Source organism: Ischnura elegans, chromosome 6 (assembly GCF_921293095.1).
Source record: "Ischnura elegans chromosome 6, ioIscEleg1.1, whole genome shotgun sequence".
NCBI classification, from domain to species: domain Eukaryota; kingdom Metazoa; phylum Arthropoda; class Insecta; order Odonata; family Coenagrionidae; genus Ischnura; species Ischnura elegans.
Genome location: NC_060251.1, coordinates 21,363,714 through 21,389,500, shown reverse-complemented (window position 1 = coordinate 21,389,500; position 25,787 = coordinate 21,363,714). Strand labels below are relative to the sequence as shown.

Below are 25,787 nucleotides of genomic sequence, written 5' to 3'. Positions count from 1 at the left end.
AATCAATCAATCTTTCGATTTAGGCAATAAAAAAGTAATAGGAAACCACCCTCTTGGTCTTAATGCTGTAGGGATATTAGGAAAATGAATTATATGCTTACTTTTGCAGGAGCGCAACGGTAGAAGTCGTACAAAAGTAACAATCCGTGAGAAGACAGCGAGGATCAAGCCAAATCATTGTAACAGCAAATGGTTATGATTTACGGGTACCTTTGAGCCATTTGTTCGAACTACTGTTATTAGTAGTGTAGTAAACCCTTGGAGTCCAATTCTTGTCCTGATTGCCAAATTAGCAGCCAAAGTAAAATTTATAAATTAGCATATGTGTTCAAACCTAAGCGGGCGATTAATTGTGAGCGCCATCATAGTAAAGTGAATCTTCTGTACTATTGCTACATATTTTATTTATTGTTTCCATACTAAGAAGCAAAATTATTACTGCTATGTTTTGTTGATAAATATTTTCATCATTCGAGGAAGAATAAGGTAAAATGAAAACTGTAAAACTTAGAAACTACGTGAAAAATTGCAAAATAAATAGGCAAAATCAGTCGTTTTTAATGTTTTTTTATACAATTTTCGGGGGCTATTGCCACCTAAATCTACCTCCTTACCATAAATGCTCATGCTTTAGAATTTTTCAACCCTCTAAACCCTTAGAAGCAATGTAAATGCGAAAATAATCCTTTTCATCTGGCAAAATTATCAGAAAGTGATTTAAATATTTGGGGGGTGGGGGGCTCCCCAAAAATGGTGGGTGATGGAGAAAAACGGAGGTCATATTCGGATTCTGGAGGTCATTTTACACCAGATTCAGCAGGAATAGTTTTAGGGCCGATTTTCATGCCGTCCAGTCTTATGTATTAGGATTTTCAGACCTAGAAGGCCTATTTATTAGCCTGCGCAAAACATACAGTGTTGTGGTACAACATTTGCATTGGTGTTTATTTGAAGTAATATTATTGCAATGAATACATGGAGAGTTAAAATAGTTTCTCATGCTGATTTTCCTTCCTTCTCATTGACCCACAGCATCATGAGCTCTTCGGAAGATAAGGTGGTGTCTGTTGAAACGTCCTCTTCAAACAACATGTCAGATGATTTGAACCAGTTCCTTTCGGAGTGTGAAAGAGACTTCAGCAAGAGGTATACTGAAGAAGATTCAGAATTTGCTGCATTATTACGAAAAGACCCACCATCCCCCCCTATTGTGTCTCCATGGTATGGGAGGCCTCCTGATTACAGTCGTGGGAGGGATGGTGGTCGAAGGAATGATAGAAGGAGACCTTATGACGACAGATCTCACAATCACTACAATGAGAGAAATAGATATAATCCACGCCAACGGAATGATGACAGAAGTAACTATGGGAATAGGAGGTATGACGACAGGTACCGCCATTAAACATTTTCAGTATTTCTTATGATTTGTCAAATTTCCAAATAGGAAATAAATTCTCAGTATTGAGAGGAGCCCAGGAAGAAATGTGATTTTCACTTATAATTGTTTTCAATACTGGAATGAAATGCAAAGTATTGTTAATATTGAACTTTATATTTTTAATAAATATGATGTGTCAAAATATACTCATTTTTTGCTACAGGCATCATGGTTAATAAACAGGGGTCATTTCAACTAAATTCGACCTAAATTTGCCCCTTAAATCATGGTTTTGGCCAAATTTGAAGAATTGTCTTCGTGTTATTAGAAAGCAAAAGCCTTTAAGTTTTTGTGTTATGTGAAATTTTCTACAAGATGGTGAAATGTTCTTTTTTATCCTCTTCTTCTTGAACTTCTATTTTACAATAGCCTCGCATTGGGCGTTATGACTGGAAATGAGGAAGATATAATAGCATATAATAGTTCATTTTAAAATCATGGCATTGAGAAAGATTGTAAATGCATTATTTTATAAAATTTAAACAATTTAATAGATGCAACCATTCTCTGAAAGTTTAAAAAAAGATTGATTTTGGTGATATTTCATACTGGAAAAAAATTGTTGGAGTGAAACGCTGACGTTCTGCCACAGTTGGGTCCGGATTCCCGATGAGAGGCCATTTCACCATAACTGAGGAAGATAAATAACAAGCAATCGCACATTTTAAAGATGGTGAATCAAGGCAGATAATAAATGTCTTATTTTACTGATGTAAAACAAATTCCTAAATTTTACAGACAGTCCTCTACTTTCGTACAATTCACTCTTTCGTGCGTTCCAAATTGACACCTTTTACTTGACTTTCGTTTGCTAAATTCGGACTTTTAAGAGAATCGAAGTTACAATTACGAGAAGCTTGCTTTCTCGTAATTGTAACATGTTTTCTGTGCTAAACTGCGCAATGATGTGCCCCCTATAAAATGGCCTTTATAATCATCGATTTATGTGAAGAATATCTTTTTTTTTTTTTTTTTTGAAGTACGCAATATACTTTCACTCCTCGGAATTCCGCCATTTTCCTTGTTCACCTGATCCTCAGAAAACCTTCTCACTTTAAGTTGAGCAAAACTTATCACTCTTGCAAGAACCTCGGTTTATGCACTTCTATTTTCCTAAATTGCTTAAATATCTTGTGTTGTGTTCAATGCGTCCACGCACACAAGAGCGGCATGGCAACCGTGGCCTTAAACAACAGTGAACGCTACCGCTCAGCGAAGCTAGCTGAAAGTAATTCAAATGTATGCAGGAGTGAGTGGAGTAATCGTCGATGATGACCAAGTGACGATTACAACGAAAGCACCGACAGAAACCAACGGAACGGTATGTATTCTGTGAGGAAAGAAACGATTTCTCTTTCATCATAAAAGGTAAATAGCAATAAAAATTACATTTCATAAAAAATAACCTTTACTAGTATATACTCTAATTACTTTTACTCGATTACTTGCCGATACACTGATCATATACATATATCCTTATTCTTTTAAATACATATATAAAATATCGTGGAATGTTCTCATTAAAAATTAATTTTCATTTTACACTCCCTACTTTTATACTTTTACTTTATTTGCGAGATTTTGTAAGTGATAAGATCATTTTTTGTAGTTATGTATTTAACTAAGGAGTCAACAAAAGGGAACCTATAAAAAAAAAACCATCTTCAGTAGCTAAAGACTTATCGAAATGTTTTTCAAAAAATTAAGAAGAAAAGGATATTCACTTCAATATGTTATGGGTCCAGGCCGCCCTGCTCACGGGAGTTGCTTTTAAGTAAATAGTGAGTTGCTGGCAGTATTGTGATTATTACGTCGAATTAAAGTTTGCTCTAGAGTCTCTTAAATTCAGCATTCTTCAAGAATGGATTCGGCGCACCATATCAAACCCTTGGCTGGAGAGGCGGATTGGCCAATTTGGGAGAGGAAATCACAGGATTTGTTTGATTACCACGAAGGAGCCCTAGATGCAATCGATGAAAAAAATTTATGAAACATGAGCCTCAGTGGCTTAATGCTACGGAAGATGAAATCAAAGAGCAGGAGAAGGTCAGCGATTTATTCTGTAAGGCAAATATGTAGTTACTTAAAGTCAATAATTTCAAGATCTGTGACTGATGTAATTTATGAGAAATACATCGATAAAGAGACAGTGCGAGAGACGTGGGAGGCATTGTAGTTAAATTTCGAGGCATCACCCAATTACCAGCTGCTCAAAATATGCACAGAGTTTTTTATGCGTTTAGCTGGATTAATCGAGGGGATCTTTCGACTCGTGCCCGGAGGTTAAAAAATTGTGGTTCGAGCTAAATAAAGGCTTGAAAGCCAAAATTGAAAATGGGCTGCCAGACCTGATTATAGTAAGTATAGTCTTGCAAATTTTACCGGGTGAATTAAAAAATTTCAGATCCAGCAGGATGTTATCATCGAAAAATGAATAAAAAACTTTTCAAGAGCTAATCACCCAGTTATGAGTGCACGAGGGAAATTTATAAAGAGCGCTAGCGCATAGGGAGACAGTGCAGGAGAAGCATTATTTGTGAAGAGCAGAAAGTCATGGTCAAGTCAGGGTCTGAAGAGATCAAAAGGAAATGACACTAGTAATTTAGTAATTACTGCAAGAGAAAAGGGCATTGGGTAATTTCAACGTGGAATTGCTGATGTATTACCTGAGAAGAGCCCTCCTTGAAGCAACACCGTGGGTGCCGATGTATATCTGGGGGTCACATTAGACTCTTGTTAATAAAAACAACCTTATTAAGAAGTCCTCGTTTTTATGAAGCAAATCAATGGTCCCGACGAAAAGGCTAATCCAATCTACTGTGAAAGAAACGTAATTACAAAATATTCGTTATCACGAAATTATGTACCTACCTCAGTCTCGGTGGTTACAGAAAGAACTTTATAATGAAGTTCAACGAATGAGAAATATCCACTCCAGAGAAAGATGGCAAGGCACCAAGGTTTCCCTACAGAGCTGAGCTCTGATGTATTTGATGCTTAGTACAAGACCAGGCCTGGATTACAGTGTGGGATTCCTTTCAAGGACACACAAAAATCCAATTCTAGGAGATGTACAAGTCAGGAGAGTTTTCAGATATGTATATAGGAGGGACATTTGATTAGGGGATATTCTCTCAAAGCAATTTGGATGAGGGTTTTCTGGATGTCTGCAGTAATGCAGATTTTGGAGGATAGAATTTGACTGGACATTCCTCTGTCAACTGGTCAACCTCTAGTATCATCATTACGTATGCAGGAGGGGTGATTTCATGGATGAGCCAATAACTAGCTGCTCAACTTCGACAACTGAAGCAGAGATCATTGCAGCAAATGAAGGGGGCCAAAGAGGCAATTTGGCTTGGCAGACTTTTCAGAGGAATTATACAACTTAAAAATGTTCCAGTCATTCAAGTTGACAAATCAGCAGCTGTTAGACTGGCAAATAACCTAGAGTTTCATCGCAGGAAAAAGCATATTTTCTTCTAGCACTTTTTCATCAGAGAGAAAATGACCGAAGGCAAGCTTGAAATTCAACAGATCTCCACAGAACATCAAGTGGCTGATACCATAACAAAGCCATTGCCAAAGAAACATGTGAAGATCTTGTCTGTGATTACATGTAGAACCCATCTCCTGACCTTTGACTGACACATTACACCCACAGTGGACATACTGTGCACTTTTGCAAAATTGAAAGCAAACTTTTAGCCAAATATTAAATTTGAGAAACCACCATTTTTGGGCGTATGGAAAAAATTAGTTTATCTGTGATACACTAACTAATCTAACAATAGTTGTATAATTAAATGGTAATAGATTCCAGCTAATATGTCCACCGGTTACTTGGGGCAGCCGCTTAATTGGGGTAGATATTGAAGAACAGAGACAAATAGAAGAATATCCCAGCGTTTTCTCTGCTTAACTAGGACAGCATGCGGCTTCATTGGGCCATGAGTCAGGGACATTGACTCTATACTCGCAACAAAATTGAAATTTTTTCATATCGGGAAAACTTTTTTATATATCCTGTTTTAATTTAGTCTTATTTTTCACAAGGGTGGCTATTATTGCCTTATTCTTAAAGCTTTTGTTGCTACATTATCTGTTAGAGGATTCATATTCCATTTCCCGACCACGAGACCTCATTCCACATAGTGTTGTGTTTAAGAGGAGAGGACTCCTGTGAAGGTAGCTGAGCTATGGATGATAGAATGAGCCCGGGATACTGAGAAAGAAGTGGCAGTACTTGTGGCGAGGGTATATGAGAGGGTATGGGCCAATTTCTTGGGATTACTGGCTGATGTCAAGCAGAGGAGACTGGTCGAGATGAACAATTTTGCTTACCAAGAGCGTATTGTTTGCGACATCTTGAGCAGAATTCAACCGAATCAGGTGGTCTATCCCTTTACCCCCTTTTCACCATACAACTGAGTTATTTAGATTGGTAGATCATGGCGTTTCTTTGTTCCTTTCTCTTTTTCCCTTCCCCATCTCAGTAGTTGATGCATGTAAAGGAGTCATTTTTCTCTCCACTTGCAACTAGTCATTTGTGAAGTAACAGTCGAAAACCAGTGTCAGTGGTGTGTATATTTGGTGGCATTTAAGTGAACCTTGAAAAGTGATATTGTTCTTGTGCCAAGATTTCAATAACACTCCTTTTCTTGAGTAATATATGGCATAAAGGACTATTTACTGGCTGAAAAATTGCTATACCGGACAAAATTAAAGATTATCTCCTATCCAGTCATCGCTGTTTGTCTGAGATAACTGGGGTGCCAAAATTGATGATAGCTCAGTTATTGAAGCAACAGGATAAAATTAGAGAAGAATGGAGCCTCAATGGAAAGCAAGCACCACCCCTGAAACCCAATCGTCAAGGTAAGGATCTACATAGATGTTGAGGACGCTTTAAATCAATCATTTTCCATTGTGAACGAATGAGAGGTTTGTGTCAGTGGTCTAATGTTAAACAAGAAGTCAGAGGAACTAGCTTTGAAACTTGGTCATGACCATTTTAAGGCAACAGAGGGTTGGCAGTCTCGATAGAAAATCAGAAACCAAATAATATTCAATAGCTAATAGAGAAAAAAATAGTGCTGATGTTGTGAGTGCAGAGGAAATTGAACAAACTACCCAGGTTATGCAAGAAATTTTTGTACTGATGACATTAATAACACTGATGAAATGGAACTGTATTACCAAGCAACCTCAAATGGCTCTTTGTTACAGATGTGTAGGACTAATGGGCTCCAAAAAAGTGATGGATCACATCACTATTTGTATTTGTATTGTTCCAATGTTTGGGGAACTGATAAAAAAACTCATCTGGTTATTGGGAAAACTGCTAAGACTTGATGCTTTAGATGGTTAAGAATAAACAGTTTACCAGTGGAGTACCACGCCAATAGTAATGCATGGATGACTGCAAGCCTCTTTACGTAATGGTTGACCAGTTGGGATAAGGAATTAGCACGAAAATCAAGAAAGGTTCTCCTTGTACTTAGAAACTGTACGGCACATGCTAATTGCTTAAGTGAGTTAAAAAGTATTCAGTTGGAATTTCTGCCTCCAAACCTAAGTGAAACCAATCGATATGGGATCATTAAAAAATTGAAAACACTTTACCGTGTGTATGTAGATAATTTTCTAAAATCTATTGGAGATCTTCTGACATCGTCATTCACCACCAAGGAAGTAAGTTCAAAGGTGAGCATTCTGCAAGCAATAATGTTTCTGGCTGTAAGCTGGCAAGATGTCACCTGTCAAACTTTTCAAAGTTATTTTCATTGCTGGTTCAAACATTCCAACGTATTTTTCTTATTGCAGCAGATTTTTAAATTGAATTCAACTCAAAACTGTACCAAATAACAAGCCATGAAGAGTTTGATAATACATATTAACTGCAATTTGGACCAATGAAAACTGTGAAGTTGATATTGCTGAAACCATATTATACAGGCAACAAGGTAAAGCTGAAGGTGAGGATAGTGATGGAGATGAAATCATTCCTGAGCGTAGCTGAGTGACATCTCAGGATGCAAGGAGGTTCATTGAGGTGTTACGCTTAAGACTCTTCTTCATGCAAAAGGCAACGAAGGTAGCCCAATGTCGTCATTGGATTTCTGTGGTGACTTTTTTCGTATGTCAAGGATGACAAGAATGCAGCAGGGTGCATTTGACAAATTCCTCGGGCAAGGAGATACGTTTTGAGTAGTAAGTTCTGGCATGTTTGTAACTAAATGTTTGTTACTAAAATAACTATTTAGGAATCATATATTCCTCATTAATTAACCGTGAATTTTTCCTTAACAGCACTCAGTGAAAGTCATTCATCTAGCATTGCCTGAGACAGTGAAAAATATTTTCCAACTAAGATTAATATAATTCGTAAAAAATATTAATAAATTACCTAAAATTGCTGATTTATTAAACAAATTAATAATTTAACAAACATTGTTTGAATTATAAATATTCTTTAGTATTCTTCCTATCATTTCAACGTTTGTTTATGCCAATATATGGGAGAGTTCGCCTAATTGTGGCAGCCACATGATTGGGGCAAAGTGCGCCTGTCCCTATATTTCCCAACTAACCAGAATCTACTGTAATTTGTATTTATACGAGGAATGAGTGGGGCGCCTCCCCACCCCCTAGCCGGCAAAGCCGGCCCCTAGCTGAGGTGAGATTATTCGAACTAAATTTCTTCGAACGACCACAAATGTAGACGGTGAAGCCGGAACTGGGGTTTTTAAGGGGCGGAGCCCCTTAATGAGCGCACGGAGCGAAGCGATCTTGTACCTATATTTTTGGACAAAATATGGAGTGCAATGTGCAAATGCCATGAGTTGAAAACGATTTGTCTCAAGAAACTTTATGGGAAAATTTTTGAAGGAAATATGTATTTTGACAGGCAAATTTTAAAATTGAATGTAAAACTCTAGTCGAGCGGCCATCATGCATCAAAGTGATATTCATTTTGCATTAGTACAGAATTCGTGCACCTCCTGAATGATTGCTGTTGTGTAGTAAAGAATATTTTCAGGAATAGAACAGAATACCTACATCGTGATGTATGAAATAGGTTTCTTGCTGTGGGGATGTTTGCCATGAGCAGAAAATTTATTAGGGCATTCGATTGTTGAAGGAGTGGTTCATTTGCTGAGGGTATACTCAAGATTGCATGTGGCAATTATTTTGGGTGTAGATCAGAGCCCATAAGCCCCTTCAGCCTTGCAAGGAATGTGTTACAATTATCCATTGAAATGTTGTGCTGAAAACATTTTTCATTAAATGTTTCTCTCCTTTCAGAATGGGCCAGAAACCCCTTCCATACCTGGCTCAGGTTATAACCATCCCTCCTATTGAAATTATTTGGCCTTTTCGGTATTTCGATGGCTGCATGTATAAGGTGTGGATGGTAATCTTCCATCTTCGCTAACACCTGTGTATGGTTAAACATCATTTTATATCCAGGGCTGGAGGCGTAATGTTCAGCTACCACTGATGCATCCCATTTCTGAAGCTGCATTGCTCTTACACGCTCTTAAAGCCTTTGGGTGATAGATCGCTTCCTCTGTCCCGTGTAGCTTCATCCACAGAAGCAAAGAACCTTATACAATCCCATAGATTGAAGAGGAGGATGGCTATCCTTCGGTGAAGGTAGCACATTTTTAATTTTCTTCAACGTGCCGAAGCAAGTCTTGATGTCGCCTTTCTGAAGGATTCTAGTGATTCTTTCTGTGACTCCAGAGATGCATGGGAGCATATATTAATGGCTTTTTCTTATTGTGGTCGTTATTTTGAAGAAGCTGTCTTTTTTCATCACTCCTTTTATGAATGAGACACTTCAGCCATTACCTTTCCGAGCTCACATAAGGTGTCACATTTCACTTTGGATATGCTCTGCATCACACACAATTTTGTCACGGTGGATCAGCATTTTCATGACGCAAGCCTTCTGTTGTGGATAGTGATGTGATGTTGAATTGAAATACCTGTCGGTGTGGGTCTTCTTTCTATTGACTGAGTGGCCTAGGCTTCCATCCATTTATCTTTGAACCAGGACATCTAGGAAAGGGAGACCTCCTTATTATAGTTCTTTTGTGAATGTGATGTTTGGATGGATTGTATTGAGACGTTTGTCTGTGAATTACATCATTATTTAAAAAAACATTTATGCCGTGAATTTATGGTATCCACCTACCACATCCTCATTTATGCAACCCATGGCACCAATTTTTATCAGAGATTGTTTTCAATTTTCTATTTGTAAAAATATCATTTAATTTAATTATTATTTTCACAAATTAGGGTCACATAATATATGAATGAATGATGTAATGCATTAAAAAAATTAATAAATTAACACCATAAGTGACTTACAAAATGGATAATATGTAAATAACTTTACATTTCAATATCATAATAAAGTTCTTTTAATGAGACAGTAGAAATCATATTCCCTATATATTTTATTTTTCATATACAGTAGAACCTCCGATAACGACCACAATCTGTTCCAGAACGCTGGCCATTATCCGAAATGTTCGCTATCTGAAACAAATTTCCCCATAAAAGTAAAGGTAATAGGAATAATTGGTTAATAATAATGGCTCCTATTGACTCACTATTATATGAAAGTTGCAGGGTACATATATAGGTTTGTATTACATTGTATTACTTGTAGACTTACTATTGTAGACACTGTATTACTTTGTATCTATTTGGGATCGCACAGCACCGAACACAAACTGGGGAATGAAACACTCCAATGGCCGTAACAGGGGACCTCATCACAGGTATACACAAAACACTGTGTTGGTATGCTGGAACGGGAAAATTCGCAGCAGTGACCAACCCCAGCCTCTCAACCGGAAACCCTTCACTAACACTCGTTCAACAGTGAACAAACCTTTGCGAGGGTTTTGGGGGACCTCGCTAAGGCTGCTTCCATTGAAACCAATCACTCGCTTAACTCCAAAGGAACCTTCGCAAGGGTTTAGGGGGGCCTCACTAAGGTTGCTTCAGTTAAGGAAACACACACACACAATCAATCAGACACACACAATACTTACTCCTTGGGTTATACTCCGGAAGAATTTGCTCGACTTTGAGGCTGTAGAGCTCACCTTTTTATCTATTTGTTGCACTACCAGTGGCGTGCAGTCTGGGAGTGGCCCCGATGGGTGGGGGCCCTCCAGTGTTTTGGGTCCGTCCCTCGCAGGCTTGGGTCCTTGGGAAAGGGATGGATTAGGCTTGGAGTCGAGGCTGCACCCTCATTAGGGGCACTGACCATCAGTGGTCCCCACGAGAGTACCTATAACCATATCTTTCATTGAGAAAATTTGTTTGTATCCATGCTCCCTCCATGTTCTTATATTTTAGTCATATGTACTAATTGCAAAAGTGGTTGATCCTCCACAAGTAAAGGGTTGAAATAATATCTTTTGATGTGAGCACTCGTTAATATAGCAGCCCTCTTCATGGTTTTACATTTTATCTGTGTTTGCACAAGGCAAAGGTGGTGGTGGTGATGATGGTTGTAGACTGCGCTGTTGCATGGGTGTACCCAGAATCAAACTTGGGGGTGGGCAAAACTAGGTGTGGTTGTTCAAGTTGTAACTTTTTTGTACAGAAAAGATTAATGAAGCTAAAATGTAAGGAAATTATGACAGCAATTTATTAGTTTTTATAATTATTTGCTTGAAAAAATTGTTTTTATTTTATTTCCATGTCTTATATGTACTAGTATCATTTTTCTTGAAAAGGAAAATTTGTTCATAACTTTTGTTTTGAACTAAATTTATTTTTGCTTCTAGGGGGGGAAGTGTCCCCCCCTCTTCCCTCTGCTGGATATGCCCGTGGGCTGTTGTGGTTGCTCGGCACCGATTCACGCAGAGGCAGACCTTGTACTGGAAGTGTTGAATGTGGTTCATCTGTTGCACAGCATCTGGTGAGCCTTGCCATCCCAGTTGCACTGGCTTAAGTGCTGCAGCTGGCCTCCGCAAGGGTACAGGGGCACATTAGTCAGATGCACAGGGCAAAGGGTGCCATTGCAGCCATCGTAAAGTGGCAGGTTCGAGTGTAGCGTTGGCGGAGGCCTGGTTGGAGTTGGATTGGTCGGTGGAGCTGTTTGAATGCGGGCATTTCTTTGTTGGGTCTGGCACGCAGTCGTCCACATTCGCGTTGTACCTCTTCATCTACATCTACTTAATACCCCGCAATCCACCTAAAAGGCATGTGGCAGGGGGTGTTAGGACACCAGCCGTTTACAGATAAAAAAATGAAGTGCTCTAATGAAGTTGAGACTAGTGGTTGTTAAAGTCCTTTATGGTTTGGGGGAAAAACGAATTCCCATATCTATCCGATCAGCAAAACATCTGTCTTAATTTATCGCTTCTATCGGACCTGGATATATAGTGTGGCTGTAATATTATGTTCTCTGTGTCACTCTTAAAGGTATACATTCTCAATTGTTCAAGCAATCTAAGCCTAGGCACAGCCTCCAAGTCTCCAGTGGCTCCCAGCCTAATTAGCTTAAAATCTGGGTAGCACTGTCTGTACACCCGCACCAGTTTTTGAAGAAACGCACAGCCTTCCTTTGTAGAAAGGATAGAGCCTTCTTGTGGAAAAGACACTCCATTGACTGTGAGTAAGTGAACCCTGCCCTGCAGCAGCAGAACTTGCATTCATTCTGTGGGTCCAGATATCTGATTTTGAAATTATTGCCCATGTTCGGGGACACTTAAAGTCCGCACTGGTCATGTCGTCTGAGCACACAGTTGGGTCATCGATGTAGAATCCAGTGACCGAATCATACCTGGAAATGGAAGAAAATTTTTAACATTTTCGAAGTTTGATAGTAGTTCAAATTAATAACTTATCCCAAAGTTAATGCGATTCAGTAAATGTAGCGGCTAAATGAGGAACCGTGTACTGGCTATAGAACATGAATGAACAACATGCAGGAGAATATTGTGATAGAGGATCTTCAAGACTGCCTCTTGATGTGTTGTCTCTCACCATACATTTATTTGGGTTCACAAAAGTCGCCACTTGCGTCGCTGAGGGGCGGAGCGATCCAAATTTAATAGGGAAATAAGCTAAAATTTGCATTAATGTGTTATCTGAAATTAATATTCATGATGATATAATCCATTGAATTCATTAAATTCCCATGTTAATCCTAGCAAACAATAATGTAAATATTCAAAATAAATGGATCACTCTGCACGCATCGCTACGCTGTGGAAATTTTTGAAAACCTGATTAATATACGCCAAAATTGGCGACAAAAATTAAGGCATCTATGGCATGGACCCATTTTCCTTTTTTTACCGACTAAAATGATTGTGAATAGCAGTGGAAGCAAAAGGAGGGGGAAATTATGAAAATAAAGGTACCTTGGACGAGAATTGATCTTGGAACTATGGCATGGAAACCCAGCATCGTAACTATTATACCACAGAAAAATGTATTTGTATTTAGTTAGTTCTAAAGGGAATGCCTTTGTAAATGTTTAAATGCGTTTTTTGTTTAAACTATTGGTTATATAATTGAGCTTAATTGAATACATTTTGGGCATAATTTTTTAGCAACAAACGATTACTTTCACAGCGTAGTGTATCTCTTGCAGGCTAATATGTATATTGACATGTATCCTAGCGAGTGGAGTGCCACTATATACGGGTGGGAATTAGTGGAACTGTAGGAGTGGAGGTTCATGCATGCAATGTTCCAGTACTCACTTCATTTCGTGATACGGGCATTTGGTTAAGTTGGTCGGGCCATTGGGGTGGCACAAGCAGTAGTTGCAGATGTCGTTGGGGTTCTCGACTGGATAGTCAGTAAAGTTGAGGCAGACCTCGTTGCTTCCGACATAGGCTCACAGTTCGCACTCGTTCTCGCCAAAGCACTTGAGTGTAAACGGATTGAACTCCTCTCCTCTGTCGCATTTATGGAACTGTGCGGGTTGGTGCTGTTCCAAACATCAGCAATAGCAGCACTTGGTCACAGGGTTAGGCAGTTTGGCTCCCGCCAGTATTCTGAGCATCTGGAAAGAATTATGGTCCATGCATTACTACGTTATCGATTATATTTGTTCATTAAGGTCCTTAGGGTCTTTTATATTCGATGTGGTGAAAATAATTCATTTAGGGTGCACGACCTCCAACCTTAAAACCAGTGGCGTTCCAAATATAGGGTGCTCAGGGGACATGTGCCTCCCCAAGTAAATTAATTTTAGCAGAAAAATATAATGCTACCCAGCCAGCACATTATAAGTCATTGAGACAAGGCGAAAGGAAAAAATAAGGAATGCGCTTATAAGTAAGAAGGTTGGCCTTTTCTCATGTGTTTCTTACAGTCATGCTGACAAACATCTGAGTAATAACAAAATGGAGGCCTAACGTTCAGCTCTTCCCTAGATGATGTTATAACTCCGTCAATTTGGAGCAGTGGCGCCGACTCCATGGGGCCTGAGGGGGCCCGAGCCCCCCCAAAAATTCGTTTCAGATGTAAGGAAAAAATGTGTCAGGCTTGTCGATTTTCCCCAGAGTGTCCAGATATCGAGATTCGAGTGACCAGGGTTCTAATGTTGATTATATGACTCTTCTAAAATGCTTAAAAACTTAAAATTCTCTACTTATAAAATTTACCGGGGCAAGGTCCACGGTTTGGGCCCCCTCAATATTTTTTGTAAGTCGGCACCCCTGATTTGGAGTATTCATTAAGGCATATATGTATAGGAATAATTTTTCCATTTTTAGCACTTCTATGTTATGAGGAGAAATAACATCACACGGCCATAATTTTTGAAAATCATTTACATCTATGAAATGATGGGGAATACATGCTCGTAAGATAGAAACATGTTTTCATATGAATAGCGACATAGGACATAAAAATGCCGAAAAGAAAACTCTAGTATCAATAATTTATTCATTTGGTTATCTCAACAAAAATTAAAATCCATAAATATCACATTGTGTGGACCTTGAATGAATTCAGTTTATTTCATACATCTAAGTTTTTCTCTATAATTACATTTTATTCAGTGCCTATGCCTTACATCCTAATTTGACACAGTGGTGAAGTGTTTAGCATTAGAAGCTTATGAGCAGTAGGCAACAAGTTTGGTTCTCCGCTAAGTTATTTTTTTTCTTTCCCCCGAGAGGAAAAAGTAAAATATATTATGCTTTGCATCTTCACCAGAAAGTCGTTAACAGTTTTTATTTTTTTCTGTTTACAGGAAAAACTGCTTTCAGGTATTCACCTTTACCTTTTCTTCCCTAAAATCTTGTCCTTGCCTTATGAAAAAGCCTTCGTTTATGATAAGTTATTTATCACGTAATCTGTGAGAAAACCATAAGAAACAGATAACTCTCTTAATTTGTGCTATCTGGGTATAAAAGAAATTTATTTTCCTTTCATAGTTCAGTACATATTATTCAGGGATGTTAAGGCCGAAAATGCACCATTTTAACCCATTATTACCTAGGCTCCATGTAAGGCTTTAAACTTTGATAATTTCGTATTTTCTGTTACATAGAAACCATAAATAAAATGTTCACCATTGCCAGAACAAAACATAAAAATATTGCCACCAACTGTCATGCAGGTATGAAATCACTGTCAGACAATTCAAGTATCAATAATTCAACTATGAATCAGGCACACTGAAAGTTAATTCCCTGAGAAAGCATAGTGGGAAATTAACATGTGGGAGCAACAAGATACATCGGATCAAAATTTCACCTCGGGCTGACAACGTCTTCTTGGGCTGATCACCCTTTTGAATTACATCACCCTGAACTACCGAGACAATAACCAGAGGCAACTGCAACCATCCAGTTCCTCAGGGAGGATAGAAGCACCTCGGTGGTTGACGGTATGTATTCTAAAATTGCAATTGAATATGGAGCTGCTACAAAATAGAGGGAAACCTATGAGACCAGGGGTGCAGCTAGGAATTAAGGCTGGGGGGTGTAGGTGCAACTAATACCCGGTGTGTGTGGGGGTATGGAATATCCTCCAGGATAAGCTGTAGGTGCGAGATTAATAAATTGTGGAATTTTAAGATAAATGGTTCAAAATGGTGAGTTATTATGGCTTTATGAGGGAAATTTTATTAATCCTTATGCTATTCTTTTACATAGTTATATCAATCCAAGTAAGTGAAATGGATTAAACTTAAAAATTACCCTGAGCTCTGGGAGGGTTACATCCCCCAAAACCCCCCTTGCTGCGCCACTGTATGAGACTATAATGCTTTTTTTGGTATAAACTTTGCAAATACCATTTCTCTTTCATGAATAAAAATTCGTAAAATTGTTGCAATTTTTGTAGATGGTTATTAATTCGTACACATAAATAAAAAATAGTTACAATTGATAAAATCTTCACGGGAAATCAGCCGAGTAAGGATGGACATTGCTGCCAACATTTCAATCGCCTTCTCTGCCGTCGTCTTCAGGGCAAAGATTCAGCTGGCAGCAATGTCCATCTTACCCGGGCGATTTCCTGTGAAGATTTTATCAACAGCATTCGCCAGGAAAGCACCAAATCCTTCTTAATAGTAACAATGTTCAATAGGATCTGGGATTGAAACAATTTGTAACAAAATTTTGGGATTCACTTTGACGTAAGTATTATATATATCTTCTTCCATTTTTATTAGATGTGTCAGAAAAAATGATTTGATAACATAGTAACTAACTAAAATAGAAATATAGGGCCAGTACAGAAGGTGAATGTACAGCTAAACTTTGACTGAAGAAGGAATAAGTTTATGAAATGTATGAATATAAAGTGTTCTCTCACATAGAGCTAAATGCAAAAGTAATTGTGTTTGGTAAGGTTAAGAGTAATCACCCAAGTCAGCACTTGGATAGCGTAAGCTTGTTGGCATTCACTTTTACAGCCATGAGCGTATGAGACTATTACCTAGGAAATTTCTTGATTGTACAATCATAGAAGGGAAAATTAAATTGGAAAATGTCTATGACAGAGTGTTGATGTCACAGGGTGTCGGAGAAGTAAAAGAAATTCCTTTGCATCAAAAAAAAAGATAAGGTTTTTACCTGTATAACTGACCAGTAATATTAGAATTCTGTTGTGCGTCAGGGAAATTGGTGACCTCAGTGATCTAATACAGGCAGCAGTTGAGAGACATCATCATACTGGATGGACTGCGCACTTCTGCAAAATAGAAAGAAAACTTTGAGGCTAATGTTAAAGTGGAAATCTGTCATATTTTAATTGCCTTATTGCTTATCTCTAATCAATTAACTGTTTTTGCAATAGTTGAATTAACAAATAATAATGATAATTTTTGGACAAAATAGTGTAAAGTGCAAATGGCTGTGGGACCATAAAAGTTTGTCCCAAGAAACGTTTTGGGAAAATTTTTTAAGGAGAAATGAGCGCATACTTCGATATTTTAATGATAAGTCAGCTGTGAAACATGTAAATACTTGTAAGCTTAAAAGAAAAAGCTAAAGATATTAAACATTTTTCATTCTTTTTCATGCATATTTTGCCATGATACATGGCAAAAATAAGTTCTTTTAATGATACAGTAAGAATTGTATCACCCATGTATTTTAGTGCCTGTATATATGATTTGCATTATAGTTTCATGCAATGATTAATATGAAAAGAGTAGAAAATTGCTACATTTCAGCTCATCTTACCTTCTTCACCAGAGGAACGCAGGCCACCTCTGGTGCCAGAGATGCTGGTGTGGAGTCAGAACTGGATGTTATCTTTTTGAAATAAAAGAATTATTGGTCAAAGGTTTGTGATTAGAAAGGTTAGACAAATTAAATATATTTTCTTTATAAGCCCCGGGAACCAGTTACTTTGAAAACAGTCTGCCATCGGCAATGATCACTGCTTGGTATATGTCATCCAACCTGCCCTACTAACCTTCGTTATCGTCTTCCACAATTGTAGGCATTTGTTCCGAGTAAATGGTGAGGAATTGAGTAGTACGTAGTCTTGGGCCCCTTGCCTTCCTCCATTTGATGTTGTGTTGAAGTAGGCTCTTTGCCAAAGTACTTGTGTACATATCTTCCTCCTGTTGGCTGCGGCAGCATGCTGCACCAAAGTAGAGGATTAATAAATTGAAATTTATTTGTGCCAGATAATTGTCTGGATCTCCATACATCCTGTATTTAGATGCGGGAATATTTCCTAGATGAACTCAGGAGCCCTCCCCACTCCTAAGATATTCAGTGTGCGATGGAGAAAACTAGGTACAGTACAATCCCCCGATTATCCGGGCTAATATGAAAGGGGGGGGAGGGGAGAAGCAGCACGAATAATCGGAAAACACCAATAACCCAAACTTTTACTTTAATTTCTTGAAATAATTAAAATTTACGCAAATCAAACAATCTATTATTATTTACGTGCATTGTCTGTTATTTTAGATTGCTTTCCGGAATCATAACGAGCTTTCTTCTCCCGACCACGATCTTTTTAGCGGTGATAATGCGATTGTACTTGTACTTCTACTGCTCCGTGTTATATGTACCTAGTTCCTAAGGGATCCCCCCTTACAAACTTTGTCTCATGACCCTGACTCGACCTCTGTCACGCAATAGAGTACCCAACCTATAAACCACCCATTCCCACATCTAAGTTTACCCCACCTACACTTTTCAGCAATATACCTATATATATGTAACGTTGAGCAAATAAAATTGTGTGAAAAATTACTGCAGTTGTTCCTATTTTATTACTAATTTCCATAAAGTGAACTCATTAGCAATCAATCTGAGAGAGTTCCATTGCTTTTAACTTTATTAGTTTGGGATCCTTACATTCTCTCCTCCTTCCTTTATTTTTTTCGTTAAGTCCTTCTTATCTTTATCGTCCAAGCTCTTTCATGCATGGATGGGAGATTTAGCAACCTTCCCTTGCTACTTAAAATAGTCCCACCCTTGCTTGTTGACAGTTGTATGTCATTCCTTTGAGGTAATAGGCTGTCCTTCCATTATTCTCTCACTGCACTCCGTAGATGCATGCAGGACGTTGGATTGTGCGGAGTGCCATTAGCCTAGATCAGGGGTCTCCAAAATACGGCCCCCGGAGGGCTTTCATCCGGCCCGCACAATCGTTTCAAGTAGCGTGTGATTCTCGCTCGTTTAACTCTGTGAGACGTAGCTAGGAGCATTGTAGCACTGTACTGCACGTCAAAGTTGCCTTCAACTGAGTTCAGCATTCTTTCGGGCTGCATCCGCGTCCATTGTCGAAGAACCACAACAGTTTCGCCAGCTCTCCTGCCAGCGTCCTCAGGTGAAGGAAGGCACTTCCTTCACCTGAGGACGCTGGCAGGAGAGCTGGCGAAACTGTTGTGGTTCTTCGACAACGGACGCGGATGCAGCCCGAAAGAATGCTGAACTCAAGTAATCACCGCGGAAACCTACGTACGAACATTGCCTTCAACTGTTCATAACTAAGAAATACGCCACCGGATACTTCAGTAGACGTTGGTAACGAATACTTCAGTTATCTGCAAATTTACTGCCCAGCTCACGGGGTGATTCGGAACTTGGAATGTGGCCCTCGTGGCCTAGTAAATTGGAGACTCCTGGCCTAGATCATACCCTTCCACCTATATATGTAGCATGGTTCCCCTACCTGGAGTACATAATTGAGAAGTACTTCTATCAGTGTAGCTATAGGGGTGAATTAATTTTCTGTAGTTTGATGAAATTTGAAGTAATATTCCTATAATGTACTCATTCACATAATAATCATTTAATGGGGCAAGTAGTCTAGCACTGTAACTCAGCCCAATTCATTACTTTGAACATTAGGGTACTCACTCTTACATCTAGTAATGCTATGTATGTACTTAGGAGTAATTACACTATGTATTTGGGCATTGGAAGAAAAAGTGAGGACAGCAAAGACACGGTTGTATGTTTTCACACATGTCAATGCCCAATTAGGGCTACTCATAATTGGATATACATTACCCTGGAGCACAGAGTTGACCCTCATGACAAACTGCGACCATTTGCTTTTTCTGCTGCCTCTGGGACGTTGGTAATCAGGATGAGGAAAATCTCGCCGCCGCCGTCTGATATCATCGCAGGGGGCATTCTGTGCACTTCTGCAGAATTGGAAGCAAACTTTGAGTCTAATGTTTAATTTGAGAATGTACCATTTTTTTCTCACGAGTAAAAACCTAATTTATCTGTATCAAACTAGCAAGAGTTATACACCTAATTATATTATAATATTGTTTTTTCTATATTTTTGGACAAAATAGTGGAATATGCAAATGGCTGTGGGGTTAAAACGGTTTGTCTCAAGAAAACAATTTAGGTTAATATTGTAGAATAAGTAAGTCCTTTAGTGAGAAGTTAGTTGTGAAACGTGTAAATATTCTTAAGTATAAAAGAAAAAGCTAAAAAAATTTCAAAATGTTCGTACTTTTTTGTGCATTTTTTGCTGTGATACATAGTGAAAATATGGTATTTGACCATATGGGAGGTACAGATTCAGTGTACCAAATATTAAGAATATTAGAAAAATTTAAAACCTTCAAAAAAATTTCCCAGCTAGCTCCTTTTTGATACTTTGCTCATATTAAAATTATTATAATTATTATTATTTCTTTGAATAATCATCAGCTTCAATTGAAGCTTATGCACCTGCTTATGAAGCTTCTTCTTATGACATCAACTCCTATAAGAAGTAATGGGTTTAGTTAAGCAATATTTCGATAAGCAAATTTTAATATTGAACATAAAACTCAAGTCGTGTGGCAATCATGCATAAAAGTGATATTCACATTAAATTTGAACAGAATTCAAGCTTTTCCTGAATAATCATTGTTGTGTAGTACAGAATATTTTTGGGAATAGAATGGAATACAACTGGATGCATGAAATAGATTTCTTGCTGGGTTCAAGTTTGCTATGATGTGTCAAGTACATATTTCCATAGCGAGCATAATTACTAGTGTAACATGGGAGTACTAGTTCTTTTAATGAGGCAATAAAAATCATATCACCAATTCATTTTAGTGCAAATATAGGTAGATGAATTGCCTTACAGCTTCACTTACTGATTAATAACTATTGAGTAGAAAATTACAATATTTCAGCTGATCTGACCTGTCATTCGGGAAAAAGCTGTAATTGGGGGCAGAATATCTCATCAAGTCTTTTCGTTGAAGGGGTCCTGACGGAGGAATGCAGGCTACCTTTGGTGCTTGAGATGCTGGTCAGAACCGGATTTTTTGGTTCTGAAATGAAACGTTATTGGTCAAAGGTGTGTGTTGAGAGAGGTTAGGGATAATAATATATATTTTTTCTTATTATCCCCTTCCGTTCATGACTCTTACATGCCTATCAGCTTTTGTCATATAAATGATTTGTAAAAAAAGGTTTTGAAATGCCTTTAGTTTGTATCATGCTATTAAAGGAATATAGATATTTTGGTTTGAGCAATTAATTCTAAACAGGGGAAAGACAATACCCCTACTGAAGAGTGAACCTGTGCGATTTTGCATCTAGGCATCTTGGGAAAAAGCTCAATGCTTTCTCCTCTTTTAAATCCATGTGAATTACATTCATTTTTTAAATACTATTTCCAGCTAATTAAATTGTCATTGTGGTGTACATAATTTGGATTATTAAATGCTGGGATTCTTTGTGATGGATTGAGGAGCACTATCTTCACATATGATGAAACAACAGAATTCAAGATATTTCATACAAGCACTGAAGTCTTAAACAAAGATTTTAGGCCAGTAGAACTGACCAATTACCTGGATAATGGGCAGCTAGGAATTGTTGCTTCCTCTGGCTCAAACGACATTGCTGGGTCATTGTGTGAGTCATGGAGAGTTTCATCCATGGACAATAGCCAGCTAGGAATTGTTACTTCCCCTGGCTCAAATAACAGCCCTATAGCAAGTAGCCACTGGTCACCACTTCAGTCTTCATAGATGTTATATTGGATAACCCTCTCACCTTCGATATCATCACCATTCAGGATGACTTTGTCGGCTACATTAATATCTTCAACGATGGTTGGCCTGTGTTGTGCATGATTGCTGAGGAGCTTATCTGGACAATAAGTCGTGCCCCTCATCTGTCTCCAATCAATAGACGGGTGCTCTAGAGAGACTGCCAGGATACCTCTATGGTTCTCCTGTTTTCAGCAGCAGCATGCTACACCAAAGTAGAGGATAAATATGTTGAATTTATTCGTGCAAGATTATTGTCTGGATTGCTACACATACAGTATTTAGGCGGGGGAATAATTCCCTGATGAACCAGGATCCCTCCCCTCTTCTTAGATATTTACAGTATGATGTTAGAAAACTAGGTACGTATATGCTGCAGTGCAGTGGCATAAGCGAGAACATTCTTTGGGGGGGGGGGATGGCAACCCCTCCCCCCAGGCAAAATCTGGTAAAATTTTTAAAATTTTAAATACCTGAAAATATATTTTGCATCATTTTGGTGCTAAAAATTTAACTTTAAGCAGATGTAGTTACTATATGCCAAAAGTAGAAAATAATTGTAAATATTTTTTTTATTACTCTGAGGTTTTTGGGGGGGGGGGGGATCTATCTCCTCATCCCCCAAAGTTAAGCCACTGCTGCAGTGGTATTTTGTTGCATGAATAAGAGTGAGTCATATGTTATCAATTTGAAAAAATGTAATTTGATGTGATTCCAAGACCATCAGCGGTTACTTTATATGATATACAAAAGAAATGGGTGGCTTGGCTAGAACATATTTAGCCCTATTGCTGCTGCTCACTACCGGGAAACGTATCCATCACATGCAGAGAAATAGCTGAGCGGCCGGCAGGGAGGAAGAAAAAGTGTGTTTGTAGGAGCCTGCCAAGCGAACTTACCAGGTAATTTCATAGGAGCAATAGGGTTATATGTAGAATTTTGGCTAATGTAGGGAGAGATTCTTTCAGTTTTAATTCATAACTTAAAATACCATTTTGAAAGAGCATTATTGGTAATTCTATAAAACTCTTTAATGCGTTCAATCTAGTTTTTGTGGTTGCAACATATCGATGTCATCACATGGCAATGAAGGCCGCCACATACCTGAGCAGTCACGGCGCTTGGCTAAATAGCAATGTACGCAACGTATTTTACTTCTTTTCAGTGCTGTAGTTGGAAAAAAATTTAGGCGGTACTCACCAAAAATTCCAATGACTGAACATGTATTATACATCCGGCCGCGAAGGTATTTTAACCTGCATGCTTATAACGAGTATGGATTTTAGAGGGTACGCCGTACTGGCCCAACTACAGCGCTGCTTCTTTTTATTATAAGTAGCTCCCATCTATTGGCTGTCTATTTCTTATTTCATTTTTTGTGGTTGTAGGCAAACAATCATTCATGGCTTATCTGGTAGTGAAAAGGACCACCAATAGGGTAGTTTCCTTCATCAAAGGAAACAAAAGGCATTGATTGCGATTCTTTACCCACCATTAGTGTATTCATAATATAAAAATTATTTGGTTTTACAAATCCCAGTTTAGATGAATGGCAATGGTCAATTTTAACCGCATTTGAAAAAGGCCAGATTGGCGCCCATGCGATGCCGCTCCACGTGACGTCACAGAGACCTAGTTTCTATACGAGTAGATAGGAGTTTTACATCGTCTGAGATTACCAATGCATGCATGAGGGACAGAGCTCAGGGAAACATGTTTTAATAATCACCTATTAAAACTGCATATGATCGGGAAGTTTCCTTCGTTTGATAAGGTATTAATAATCCTTATTTAAGCCAAGCGCTACTTGCTAGCAGGGTACTCTGCTACCTGCTAGTCGCCTGCATCGAAGCGGCCCACATACCCTCACCCCAACGTCACCTCACACGGCGGCAGCGGGAACCAGGATGACGTCACACGGGGTTTTCCCAGCATTCATACTTAGCCGTTGCGTTTTCGCGCTTTTGAAAATTTTCACTTTTCATTTAATCGCGAAAAATGGATATCATTATTTAAAAATCTAAAAGCGTGAAATGCGTACTCCAGGAGTAATAATCTTTCGATTTAGGCAATAAAAAAATAATAGGAACCATCCAATTATTAGGACCACCAATCATAAGGACAACCAAATTCATTGTAATAGCAATGTAGTGATCGGTACGTCCACAAGCATCAGAGTGCCCTACTGCGGCCGCGGCCACCAGTGCAGCGGTTGGCCTCCGCGGTGTGCTTGAGTTTTGCCGCAGGCTGCGGTGGCTGACATCTTCAGAAAAAATCTCAAGGGGGGGCGCAAAAGATACTTTGAGTTAGCTTTACTTTTATCGTAATGAAAAATACTCAAGTCATATGCAAAGTTTAAGAAGGTTTTTATCAAAGTTATTATGTTAAAATACAAAACAATGCCATCTTATGATATAACAAAGTTAAAATTGTGGTTCTGCAATGTTTTGCATTACAGACGGCCCCACAAGGGGGTGGGGGTGCCCCCATCTGTATCCGCCACTGCTTGGCGTAAACGGCGGCCGGCGGAAAATCGTTTTGTCTGAAAGCGGTCTTTATAGGTGTGTGCAAAGCGAAGGACGGATCTACCGCGCAGGCAGGCCATACCGCGGCCACTCAGTTTATCCATGGTGTCGCTGTACGCTGGAGTGTTGAGCAGTTTAGTGTTGAGGTTATAAGAGCTGACATTGAGGCATGCGAATGGGTTATCAATTAAAGTAACAGTTCAAGCTGCACGCAGAATACAGAATATATTTTGAACTGACTCCCAAGTTATAACAAATTAATGTCGTCAGAAGTTGGGGAATTTCACTATTGATCCTGATGTTATTCTAACTACCTATTTAGTACGTGAACTGTGATCCAAGCATATTGTGCACTACCCGTCAAAATCAACATCGACCACCACTGTTTACAGTGAACTCCTGTTCAGTACTGCAAGCAATATTTCTGTCTAAAAAGAGTGCATCAGACCCAGGTAGGGTAAAAATGTTGAATTTTTTAAAACAAAACCCGAAGATAAAACCAGTGGCTATCCAATGTAATGTGGCATATTGGTCAATCATGCATTATTAAAAATGTTATTTAAACTTTTTCGGAAATATGTTGCTATTTGGTTTTGCTTGAGGTTAAACGGATATATCATGTAAGTAATGCTTTTAGTTCAAAGAAGTGTTGGTGTGTAGAGAAGTCTTTTGAAAACTTCGGATAGAAGCTAGGGCAGTTAAATTGGCCACATATCTCGTGAGACGCGATGATCTAATGAAAATTATGGTTGAGAGCAGGGTTCTGTATTTTATTGCACCACTCGTGGAACACTTTATGACTTCCAAATTCATTTTAAACTAACTAAAACTTACGCCGGCTACCTATAGAAATAATCATATGCTCCGATTTATTCTGATAAAATCCCCGTCTAAATTGAAACTATTCCAAGAACTGTTAAAATTATCCTCCGCTGTATTTATGAGTTTATGATTATTACTCCTCAAACGATTTATGCTTTGAATTTATCACGCAGTGTATCATTAACAGAGTAAATTAAAAATTACACTCATAAAATCTTGAAGAATATTCTATGCTTAGGCGGAAAATATCTTCTGGCACTTTCACTTTCTATTTTCTCCGATTTTTGGTGTGTTGGTGCACGTGAAACAATTTCAATTCTTATCTCTGCTAACAATTCACCCCATTTATTCTGACTTCTCCTTAAAAAAACGAAAAATTATTTTCCAATAGTAAGCAAAAACTCTGAAGGCAGTGGCGCAGTGCAGCGAGGGGGGGGGTAACCCCCCCCCCCCCAGTGCTCAGAGAAATTTTTTAGTTTAAACCATTTCACATGATTGGATTGATATTACTAATAGAATGGTGAAATGATTAATAAAATATCCCTAAGGATGCCGAAAAACTCACAATTTTGAACTATTTATCTTAAAATTCCGCTATTTATTAATCTCGCACCTACCGCGCTTATCCTGGTGGGTATACCATACCCCATACACCACGGTATTAGTTGCACCTAAACCCCCCCCTTCAGTCTTAATTCGTAGCTGCGCCTTTGTCTGAAGATAGTATAATTTCTCTGGCTTTTATTCTGCTCGCGAATTATCCAGTTATCATGTTTTAAATTTCTAATGATTATTATTATGCTGCGTTCAGTCTTATATGATAAAACATTATTTACTTCGCTTTAAAATTCATAACAGATTTTATTTTCTAAATAACGTCTAAATTCATGTATATAATTAACGGTGACCATTAATTAAACGCAATCGTTGTTGTTATTAAATGGAGCTAGAAAATTGATCCACTTACACCACTTACATATCAGATTACCCATGACTCCCTTCTTATTCC

At 38.4% G+C, this 25,787-nt stretch overlaps 1 protein-coding gene and 1 long non-coding RNA gene across 2 annotated transcripts; one reads left to right on the top strand and one right to left on the bottom strand.

The window, feature by feature from the left end:
* Positions 1 to 1,036: 1,036 nt before the first annotated feature.
* Positions 1,037 to 1,405, top strand: LOC124160514 (RNA guanine-N7 methyltransferase activating subunit-like). Its single transcript, XM_046536374.1, has one exon. The coding sequence runs from the start codon at positions 1,037 to 1,039 to the stop codon at positions 1,403 to 1,405; it is 369 nt and encodes a 122-aa protein (XP_046392330.1).
* Positions 1,406 to 12,030: 10,625 nt separating this feature from the next.
* LOC124161003 lies at positions 12,031 to 17,211 on the bottom strand. Its single transcript, XR_006865297.1, has 4 exons — positions 17,134 to 17,211; positions 16,522 to 16,639; positions 13,189 to 13,493; positions 12,031 to 12,260 (listed from the first exon to the last, which is right to left on the bottom strand). It is a non-coding gene; the product is annotated as an uncharacterized LOC124161003 (long non-coding RNA).
* Between the last annotated feature and the right edge of the window lie 8,576 nt (positions 17,212 to 25,787).

Excerpts from the sequence above, each read along its gene's own strand:
- LOC124160514 (XM_046536374.1), top strand. The coding sequence starts at position 1,037 with ATGAGCTCTTCGGAAGATAAGGTGGTGTCTGTTGAAACGTCCTCTTCA.